Source organism: Salvelinus sp. IW2-2015, linkage group LG20 (genome assembly GCF_002910315.2).
Source record: "Salvelinus sp. IW2-2015 linkage group LG20, ASM291031v2, whole genome shotgun sequence".
NCBI lineage: Eukaryota > Metazoa > Chordata > Actinopteri > Salmoniformes > Salmonidae > Salvelinus > Salvelinus sp. IW2-2015.
The window spans coordinates 77,761,204-77,772,687 of record NC_036860.1 but is presented as its reverse complement, the minus strand read 5'-3'; the positions used below and the strand labels follow the sequence as shown (position 1 = coordinate 77,772,687).

General features: G+C 43.3%; 1 protein-coding gene across 1 annotated transcript in view; it reads right to left on the bottom strand.

Moving 5' to 3' along the window:
* gas7a (growth arrest-specific 7a) overlaps nucleotides 1–6,166 on the bottom strand; it is a 95,313-nt gene extending 89,147 nt beyond the window's left edge. Inside the window, 4 exon segments of the mRNA XM_070449792.1 lie at nucleotides 856–944; nucleotides 3,977–4,054; nucleotides 5,764–5,881; nucleotides 6,152–6,166. Of these exon segments, the coding sequence (XP_070305893.1) occupies nucleotides 856–944; nucleotides 3,977–4,054; nucleotides 5,764–5,881; nucleotides 6,152–6,166 (300 nt within the window).
* Between the last annotated feature and the right edge of the window lie 5,318 nt (nucleotides 6,167–11,484).

Below are 11,484 nucleotides of genomic sequence, written 5' to 3'. Positions count from 1 at the left end.
CGGTTGGTTCTCACTGTTTGTCATCGTGGCTCTCGTAGGGGCCGCGAGGGGTCCGTGGGTGCCCACCCCTGCTTATTACAACACCCCCCTGCAAAGGCCAACACAACAACACAGCCAGCTGTAGTAACCCAGTGAAAGCCTCATGCTTTGCATCGACGCACTCTCACCTTCCTCCTCCGAAACATGGCGCCGTTGACCAGCACCTACCAATGTGTCCGGGCTGCTCGGAGTGCGGCGATCCAGCCAGCGGACTTTCCCAGAAACCCGGGACTCCCAGTTCTCCCAGTGTGAGCTATAAAGATTATTTTGCTGGTGTCCTTTCAAAAGCTGACAACAAACCCTGCGGCGTGGTCCAAATCTCAGCTGCCCATATGGCCCAAGTCTGTCCATCTATTCTCCCGTTAGCTGATGACGGGGTACTCACTAACGGTGAGTAATTAGTCACGTGGGTTGACGTGTAACACTTCTTGGCCCACGTTCATAGCTGCTCAAAGCAGGACTGGGGAGGAACATAGAGGACCATTTTTGTCCAGAAGAATGTTTGATGCGTGCGATGGATTTCAAGCATACCATATCAAGAATAAATAATGAATTATTGCATTAAAATAGTAAAAATGTTAATTAGTTTGCCTGCAACATGTTATAGGTGTTACAGGAACCATTATTGAGTTTGAGCTGCTTAATGTTGATGTGAAATCAATATCAGACAACTATTTCACTCTGATCAATACGTTGAGCTGATTGCAATGTTCCAACCGTAATAGACTTAACGGGTTGGACAAAATATAGGTTTATCAGGTGAAGACCCTTTTAAAAAGGGTATTGCAGACTGCAGTGCTGAGTTGAAAGTCTCACCTGTTTGTCCATAGTGGCTCTCCGTAGGGGCACGCCAGGGGGGTCCGTGGGATGCATAGCACTTCCTGTGGTGTAACGTGTTCCATTGACTACAGGGGAAAAGATCAGAAATATCATTGAGATGATTGACAGATTAAACCTGCTCATTACTGAATCAGTTCAGAACGATAAACAGATGGGGGAACATACAACTCCTTCATGTGAAGGACTGGGTATCAATCCATTATAGTGAAAAGGTCAGGTTGTGCTTATGTCTTAAAGTGTCATCTTAATGTTATGGAGTCGTTTGCATCCTAACAGTAGGGAATAATACATCCCCATTCATCATCCAGACAGGAAGCAGTTTGCACTCCCTTATATCCCTCCTTCGTCCCAGCTCCAGTCCATCTCACTGGGCTACAGCTCAGTACACAGCATATATCATAGGTGTTTTTATCTTCTTCTCCCCCTGGCCCATAAGAAAACAATGGCCTTCAAATAATGCCAACAGCCTAAAGGAGATGTTCCTGTGTGTCTGTATGTGTGTGTGTGTCTGGGTTTGTGTGTGTGTGTGTGTCACAGCCCTGCATACGTCTATGGTAATGTCCCTACTCACATCCTACAGGGTTCTAATGGTTCCTCATCAGCCGTGATTCATGGCCTGTCRCTGCATATCAAGGCAGCCCATCTCAAAATGAGCTAGAGTATTATTACAGTTGAAGTCGGAAGTTTACATACACCTTAGCCAAATACATTTAAACTGAGTTTTTCACAATTCCTGACATGTAATCCTAGTAAATATTCCCTGTCTTAGGTCAGTTAGGATCACCACTTTATTTTAAGAATGTGAAATGTCAGAATAATAGTAGAGAGAATGACTTATTTCAGCTTTTATTCACATTCCCAACGGGTCAGAAGTTTACATACACTCAACTAGTATTTGGTAGCATTGCCTTTAAATTGTTTAACTTGGGTTAAACGTTTCAGGTAGCCTTCCACAAGCTTCCCACAATAGGTTGGGTGAATTTTGGCCCATTCCTCCTGACAGAGCTGGTGTAACTGAGTCAGGTTTGTAGGCATCCTTGCTCACACACAGTTCTGCCCATACATTTTCACTTTCAGTTCTCCCAATAATTTCTATGGATTTGAGGTCAGGGCTTTGTGATGCCCACTAAACCTTGACTTTTTGCTTCTGTTCTATTGTTTGTTTCATCAGACCAGGGGACATTTCTCCTCAAAAAAGTATGATCTTTGTCCCCATGTGCAGTTGCAAACCGTAGTCTGGCTTTTTTATGGCGTTTTGGAGCAGCGCCTTCTCCTGCTGTAGGCCTTCAGGTTATGTCGATATAGGACTTGATTTTCTTGTGGAATCATAGGATACTTTGTACCTGTTTCCTCCAGCATCTTCACAAGGTCCTTTGCTGTTGTTCTGGGGATTGAATGTGCACTTTTCGCCAAACCAAGTACGTTCATTTCTAGGAGACAGAACACGTCTCTTCTTGAGCGTTATGAGGCTTCGTGGTCCCATGGTGTTTATTATTTACTATTGTTTGTACGATGAACGTGGTACCTTCAGGTGTTTGGAAATTGCTCCCAAGGATGAACCAGATCTTGTGGAGGTCACAAATCTTTTATCTGGGTTTGATGATGTTCTTTGATTTTCCATGATGTCAAGCAAAGAGGCACTTGATTTTGAAGGTAGGCCTTGAAATACATCCCGGGTACACCTCCAATTGACTCAACATGATGTCAATGCTTGCCTATCAAAGCTTCTAAAAGCCATAATGTTTTTTCGAATTTTCCAAGCTGTTTAAAGGCACACGCAACTTAGTGTATGTAAACCTCTGACCCACTGGAATTGTGATACAGGAAATTAATAAAGTGAAAACAATCTGTCTGTAAACAATTGTTGGAAAAATTACTTGTGTCTGCACAAGTAAGATGTCCTAAACCGACTTGCCAAAACTATAGTTTGTTTATCAAGAAAATTTGTGAGTTGGTTGAAAAACTTAAGTTTTAATGACTCCACCTAAGTGTATGTAAAACTTCTCGGACTTTTAACTGTACATCAGATAATGAATTCATACAGGGAAGCTGTAGCAACCACAGCCATGTAAAGACACAGCAACCATAGATGCGAAACACCTGAGAGAAGTCTGCAGGCAACCACAGGCCATGTAAACGACTGAGACATAATGACCCTGAGGGAAGCTGAACCACAGCCATGTAAAGACACAACATAATGACACCTGAGGAATTTGAGCACCAACAGTCATGTAAAGACATGACATAATGACCCAGCCTCTACCTCACACATAATGGAGAATATGGAGAATAGGGATCAGAGGGGGATGATACTCTGTTTAAGAGAGACAATATACAGAAATATATATCACAGGGATCTAAGCTATTTTACGAGGTTTCAGAACAACAGTGTGCTGAAATGGAATGGTATTGAAGTCTCACTAGGTGGTGTATCTGCGGTATCATCAACAGAATGCTCTGCCACAGATAGGGAGCCCATGGCGGTGCAGTCATACTTATTCTAAGAGCCCATGGCTGTCTCCATGAATGCTTTGCATTATCCAAGCAGACTGAGTTATGACTCAGATACAGGCAGTGTAATGATACGCCACTTCCTGTTCAACACTACATCACCTCTCTAACCTTACCCCCAATTCCGCCCAATCCCTAACTTCCTGGGGCTCCGCTCCACGTGCCTGGCGGAGGATCCGGGCTGGACTAGCCAGGCAGAGAGATCCTTCAACCTGGGCTCCATTACTGCCCGCGCCCCTTCTGGGAGGATTAGCCTTGTCTGGTCTGACAAATCCCTACAGCTGGCTGTTCTCTCCCTGGTTGTTCTCCCAGTGTGTGGAGAGAACATGCCAGCAGTGGAATACCATCTACTGGCCTGGGATGGTGTTCCTCAGACAAACAGTAATGAGAGGCAGAACCTGAAATGCCCCTAAATAAGCCAACAAGGGTTCCAGCTAGCTCGGTCAGGTTAGATTGCTAAGGCTTCAGTTGTACAGCTACTACACAGTGAAGAAGAGGAATTGCTATATCGATGCAAGCAACACTTTTGACACTTATTTAACTCAATAGATATGGTAGATTTAAATCAGAATAGGCTTGATGTTACCTTCTGGTAAGGAGTTCCTTTGTGCCGGTGGTCTCACTGGGGTTCCATAAGTAGCGGAGGGCCGTTCCCATGTTGTTTCTGGAAGGACACATAAATGGTTAAAGCCAAATGAGGAGTAAGGCACAATGGACACACAGTTCCACAGTTTCCCTGAACGCTGAATGAAACTCTAAAGAACACAGGTGGAGAGCACAACCATTCAGAAATGTTCATAAAGTATTGTAGAGGACATGGTCACACAGGACTATAGCGGGCGACTACAGTGTTCTGATAATCAGTGTTCTCTTTCAGTTGAGAACRGAGAAACAAGAAGAGAATACTTGAAATGAAAAGTATTGAAATGAATGATTCAYTTGCAGAAAAAACTATTGAGATTCTTGACATTCTCTCAGAATGTTCCCGGCATCAAAGAAACATCATTMCAGTTAGTGGAGCAAGAAGTCCTTTGTTATCTGGACAGTGTTAGAGATGCTTTCTGACTATCAATCAGGCAGAGACACTGTATATACAATGATCTGATAACATCGGTACATTACAKGCTCTTGAGTAATAAAAGTGTTCGATTTGCTTGAAAATACAACTGAGTGCCCTTTAAAWATAGCATCTCTAATCAGTGTAATTCAAAAACACATTCTAATCATTATGCAGTTMAATTAAAGTCCATAATAGAATTCAGTATAATAATGAGTGTTACAGCATATGGTTTTATAAAATAGCCCCTGGGTCTTTATCTCTACTACAGTGTGTGGTGTGCCAAGGTGCAGTGTTCTGCCAGAGTGTTGGAGCTGCCGTGGGTGAAGCCTGGCTTTGTCCTGTGGGAAACAGTCTTTTTCTCTGGCTCCTATCCCATTGAGGGACACACACGCACGCACACACACACACAGCTCTGTCTGTGTAGTGCAGAATCATACCACCAAATGAAAAGGGTCCGATAAGCATCTCAATGAAAGGTTGGCTGCCTATTAGCCCTGGTATTAAACAAGCAGGTATTTCTTCTGTTTAGTAAACAGGGGTTGTTTAAATGTCATTACACAGGACGGCTTTGTGGAACACATGGGTTGAGCTGCTGAGGTACCTGCAGCAGTGRCTGCCATCACCACACATTTGGGCTAATCAGATGAAAGTGGAGATGTTAAGCCCTCCTTCAGATGAATGGGCTGGAGAGATGTTGATGATGGGGAAGGGTAATGAGCTCTCTGAGACGGCAGCATTTCACAGCAGAATTGGAAACTATGGTTACGAAACAAAACACTGACAAATGGAACTGATGGTTTCTGATTTAAAAAGATGTGAACCTACACACTGGAGAAGGCTGTTAAGGCAAACATCTGTGAACGCTAACCTGACGCAGTAAAAAAAAAAAAAAAAAAAAAATTAAAATGCATTTCATGTAGCTCACGGTCGGTTGTAGTTTATTTTTTTGTGTTCATCAAATAAAATGATGTACGCTTACCACCTTGGTCTGATTCTTCCATCAACGAACGTGACAGTAAGCTTTATGCGTGTGGACGCATCACACTTTTTTTGCTCGTGAAATTATGAAATATGTATTGGTTCCAGCATAATCGGGCAGATTATATAGCTACAGTAATAATGCAGATATATACATTATATATACATAGTCAGAGGGGTATTGTAGAAATCTATGGCGCTGGCAGAAGGTGAATCTCAGCCAATAGGAGTAGAGGATCTGCCAGATTTCTTCCACCCTCCTCATAATATTGATCCTCCTCTCACATGAGTGAGCATGTCAGTAGGGTTGTGGTGGAGCTGTGTGCCTGGCTTACCTTTGCTGCCGGTGTTGACGTAGTACCTGCATCCCTCGGGTGACATGTAACATCTCCAGCCTTGGGGAAGAGGGACACTCTTAGTCTCATCCCCGTGCAGGGCTGGTGCCGCTGGCTTCTGCACAAACAGACCCACTTGTTCACTACCAGATAATTCATATAAATCTGGACTGTTATCCCACTTGCCTCATATACATGGGAGTGAACATATTAACTATTCATTGAGAAATGTTGATTGTTTGTTCGTTTTTTTTACTGTAATTGATTTGCGCACTTGATTAATATACATAATATTCCATACTACGTATCTGCATATCAAGGAGGGGTTGCATCAGCCCTCTAATGTTCCCAATTAGCAGTGTCTGCTAATTTAACCCAGTTACAGTACAAAGTACTCCCACATTTCTAAAGCAGGCTGATTGCAGGCGCAGACACAGCTGTGTATGAAAGATCTGTTTAATTAGGAACAATGTCATAATTAATATAATGATTCATTCAGGAAATATTGAACTGTGGCAAGGAATGGGACAGCTTGTTTGATTGTAGGAAGGGTGTTATTTTCTTTGACCACTGAGAAGACCCACTGCTGAAAAGAGACAAAAGAAAGACCCTTTGCAACTCTGCAAACGCCCACCTAAACAAGCCTAATGGAACAAAATTAGAGCTCTTTGACAACACAGATCAGCTTTATGTTTATCGATGAGCAAACGGATAGCAAACAAAGAAAAGACTATCCCGCTCTAACAATTAAACATGGGCAGGGTTTGAAAATGCTGTGGCTTTGCTGCCTCTGGTACTGGGGGCCTTGAACGTGTGCAAGACATCATGAAATCAGCAGATTATCAAGGTGTTCTGGAGTGCCATGTTCAACCCAGTGTCCTAAAACTCTGTCTCTGTCAGTGGTGTAAAGTACTTAAGTAAAAATATTTTAAAGTACTATTTAAGTCGTTTTTTAGGGTATCTGTACTTTACTATTTATATTTTCGACAACTTTTACTTCACTACATTCCTAAAGAAAATGATGTACTTTTTACTCYATACRCTTTCCCTGACAAAGTACTCATTACATTTTGAATGCTGAGCAGGACAGAAAACGGTCCAATTCACACACTTATCAAGAGAACATCCGTGGTCATCTCTACTGCCTCTGATCTGGCGGACTCAGTAAACACAAATGCTTTGTTTGTAAAGGATGTCTGAGTGAAGTGTGACCCTTGCTATCCGTAAATWAAAAAAAACAGAAAATTGTGTCGTATGGTTTGTTTTAAATTATTCATACTTTTGATACTTAAGTATATTTAAAACCAAATACTTTTAGACTTTTACTCAAGTAGTATTTTACTGGGGGACTTTCACTTCYACTTTTTTTTATTAASGTATCTTCACTTTTACTCCAGTATGAGAATTGGGTACTTTTTCCTCCACTGGTCTCTGTTGAAGGTTGTGGGTCTTCCAGCAGAACAACAACCCCAACACAAATGAGAAAGCACCCAGGAATGGTTCAAGAATAAACACTGGACTCCTGCAGTGGCCAGCAATGAGTCCAGATCTGAATCCCATCATAAACCTATGGTGAGATCAGAAAACAGCAGTTGGTGAAAGGCATCACTCAAACATAGAAAAATTTGATCAGTTTGCAGCTGAAAAATGGGCCATATTGCCATGTGCAGCAACCCCATTGATGATTACAAWAAGTGTTTTTTTGCAGTTATGTTCGCCAAAGGCTGTTTAACCAAGTATTAGCTCCTGGGTGCCATTTAGTTTGTCTATGCCATTTGTTGAAATTTTCTCAAATAACATTGTAAACTTAAGTTTACCCCCAAAAATTGGTTCTGCAATGTTGACAATCCAATAAAAAAATGGTTCCATTTGAATTTATTTCAGAAGTTCAAGGGTTCCAATATATTAGTCCACCACTGTACATGTTCCCTTGAAATCAAATCAAAGTGTATTTGTCACGTGCGCCGAATACAACAAGTGTAGACCTTACAGTGAAATGCTGACTTACAATAGTGCAAAAAAGGTGTTAAGTGAACAATAGGTAAGTAAAGAAATAAAACAACAGTAAAAAGAAAGGCTATATACAGTAGCGGGCTACATACAGACATCGGTTAGTCAGGCTGATTGAGGTAGTATGTACATGTAGATATGGTTAAAGTGACTATGCATATATGATGAACAGAGAGTAGCAGTAGCGTAAAAGAAGGGTTGGCGGGTGGCGGGACACAATGCAGATAGCCCGGTTAGCCAATGTGCGGGAGCACTGGTTGGTCGGCCCAATTGAGGTAGTTATGTACAATGAATGGTTAATAGTTAAAGTGACTATGGCATATATATAAACAGAGTAGCATGCACGTAAAAAGAGGGGTGGGGGGGGGCACCACATGAAAATGTCGGGTAAGCCATTTGATTACTACTGTTTGCAGAGTCTTTAATGCTTGGGTAAAAACTAGTTGAGTAGCCTGTTTGTCCTAAGACTTGGCACTCCGGTACTGCTTGCCATGCGGTATTAGAGAGAACAGTCTATGACTGGGTGGCTGGGGTCTTTGACATTTATAGGGTCTTCCTCTGACACCGCTGGTGTAGAGGTCCTGGATGGCAGGCAGCTTAGCCCCAGTGATGTACTGGGCCGTACGCACTACCTCTGGTAGTGCCTTGCGTCAGAGGCCAAGCAATTGCCGTCCCAGGCAGTGATGCAACCAGTCAGGATGCTCTCGATGTTGCAGCTGTAGAACTTTTGAGATCTCAGGACCCATGCCAAATCTTTTTAGTTTCCGATAGGCTTTGTCGTGCCCTCTTCACGACTGTCTTGGAGTGTTGGATCATTCTAGTTGTGTTGTTGATGTGGAGACCGAGGAACTTGGAAGCTCTCAACCTGCTCCACTACAGCCCCGTCGATGAGAATGGGGGCGTGCTCGGTCCTCCTTTTCCTGTAGTCCACAATCATCTCCTTAGTCTTGGCTACGTTGAGGGATAGGTTGTTATTCTGGCACCACACGGCCAGGTCTCTGACCTCCTCCCTATAGGCTGTCTCGTCGTTGTCTGTGATCAGGCCTAGCACTGTTGTGTCATCTGCAAACTTAATGGTGTTGGAGTCGTSCCTGGCCATGCAGTCATGGGTGAACAGGGAGTACAGGATGGGACTGAGCACGCACCCCTGTGGAGCTCCTGTGTTGAGGATCAGCGTGGCAGATGTATTGCTACCTACCCTCACCACCTGGGGGCGGCCCGTCAAGAAGTACAGGATCCAGTTGCAGAGGGAGGTGTTTAGTCCCAGGATCCTTATCTTAGTGATGAGCTTTGAGGGTACTATGGTGTTGAATGCCGAGCTGTAGTCAATGAATAGCATTCTTACATAAGCAAACAACATCCGTTCCGATGTGCTGTTATTTTTTAGAAGCTATTCTTTTCGGCTCACAGTGCTTTCTTCAGGGCTTTCACAGTGCCTTCCCTTGGTTGGAGGGTGTTATTCACAATGTTCCACTATCTGGATAAATAACAATAACAGCTTCTTGGACCTTATCAGCAGTTCCCAGAAGGCTCATACACACCCATAAAGYTCCTGGTCACATTGCGACTGCAGAATTTACTTCAGTGTACTTTATAAGGCAAAAGTCCTCTTTAATCTACAGGGATGGCCTGACCGACGATTCATTGTCATTAGCAACAGTGTGTTGCCCAGTCAAAGCTGTCTGCTGTATCTGACAGAGGGCCTGCTGAACTCTGCCTGTACCACTTCTAACATGGTGACTGGCTGCTAGTCACGACCCTACCCCAGATCCACTGAGGAGTGTGGGGACAGAGGGGGAGGAGAGGGGGAAAGGGAGGAGAGGAAGGGAAGGATATTAATGGAATGATAAAGCAGAGAGATCCYGCKGATATYTACACTCGTTTGATGTACAAGATAAAAGGGATTCCTTTCTGTCTCTCTTTCTGATATAAAGCACTGGGCTTGCAGTGAGCAGTTTGCAGTGAGTACAATACAAAGCACCTCGTCTTCATTGACGAGCCATGCTGTGCTGCAGGAATCTGTCCTCAGTCATTTATCATGAGCTCATAAAATGCATTATCCTTCCTCATGCTCCCAATAAGGACATACTGTATGTGATTACACTATGTCAGACAAATCATGACCATACTGTATCACCAAGGAGCACAATGTCCATTAGCTTAACATAAATCAGACTTTATACAAGTATAATGGCCACTACTAACCCTGACCTAAAGCATCTTAGGCAGCATACCATCCTCTGAACCATGGAATAGCAGTGAACTGGTACTTTTTGCCGTAGACATGAATCGTTAACTAATTAATCCTCCCAGAGAGATGTAAATGACAGATTCTTATCTTGAGATTTGTATCATATGTGATTTATCTCACTTCCCTGAGCTGTAGCGATTTCACATGTCCCCTGGCAAAAAACTGTTGAATAAAGCGGAACGGCGTCCAAGCTTTCAAAGAATTTAAAAGGACAAAATCCTCTGGATATCTCCTGCCAAATCCCACAATCCTCTGGGGTGGTGATCCCACTGCAACCCCTGGGAGGAGGCTCTTTATAGAGTATACTTGCATTGCTCCAGTATCCTCAGTTCACATTGAATACCAACAAAGCAACAGGACAGGCCCTCTCCCACCACTACAGAGGAGAGTCTGGGCTCTTGCTGTTAGCATGCCCTTCTGTGGCTTCATTGGTATGACTGGGAATGAATGAGAGCATTAACCCCACTTTGTGCTACCTGCAATAGGGGGATTATTATAGTGCAGCACCTGAAGCTGGTTWGAGACAGGGGTACTAAAGGAAGAGCCTGGCCTAGTGTTAAATCCTCACCGCKGACTGATTTTCTCTACACTCGGCTCYGCATGTCAATGTATCTCTCTGCCWATTGTATCCATCCTACTTAGGGCCTATCTCTCTCACTCAGCGGTATGGCCCGGTGGGCAAAGCCCTCTCACTGTCACTCCAGGAAGTCTTGGTGGTGCACCGAGTGCCCTGTAACAGTTTTAAACTCCAAATTGCTTTCCACAATGACCATTCGCTAAGCTCCGCCCAGAATTTTCGCAGTGCGACAACTGTCGAGTCCGACACATTGGACAAGCTCACTTTCCAATTGCATGAAAGCCAGTGAGGGCTATGGCAAAAACGGAGTTATTAAAAAGAAAAATGAAATAGCTTAATAATTGAACAGTGCAAAGGGAGTATTGTGATTCCTGAAGTGCAGAGTCTGTTGATGGAGTATTTTTCGAATCTGAAATTATACTTTTGTTACATTGTATAACTTGTTTTCAAAAAATGTATGTTAGCTAGCTAAGTTAGCAATGTTATGAATACAACTCTCATCTGCTGTCGAGATCACATACGATTTGAGAGCACTAGTTTGCTCCGAAGTGGTTATAGCTTTGACTGCATGCTGAGTGAATTCAGCGCCACTCAGTGGTTAGCTACACTACAACATTACCAGGTTCCCTTGAAGCAATTGTAATGACAGTCCACCACAACATAACCAAGAGTTAGTAAGGCGTAGTCTGTTAAGCGTTATCTGTGTTTAACCCACTGAGGTAGGGTTTCATTTCATTATATATTATAAACAGTTTGAGAGGATTTCGCCATGGTTGAATGGGGAATTGGGCTTCTTGGAAAATGTTGCCCGAGGTTGCAACAGTAACCAAAGGGGGCAGGGCTTAGCGAAAGAATTGGGAAATGTTCCAGAGAACGAGAGTGG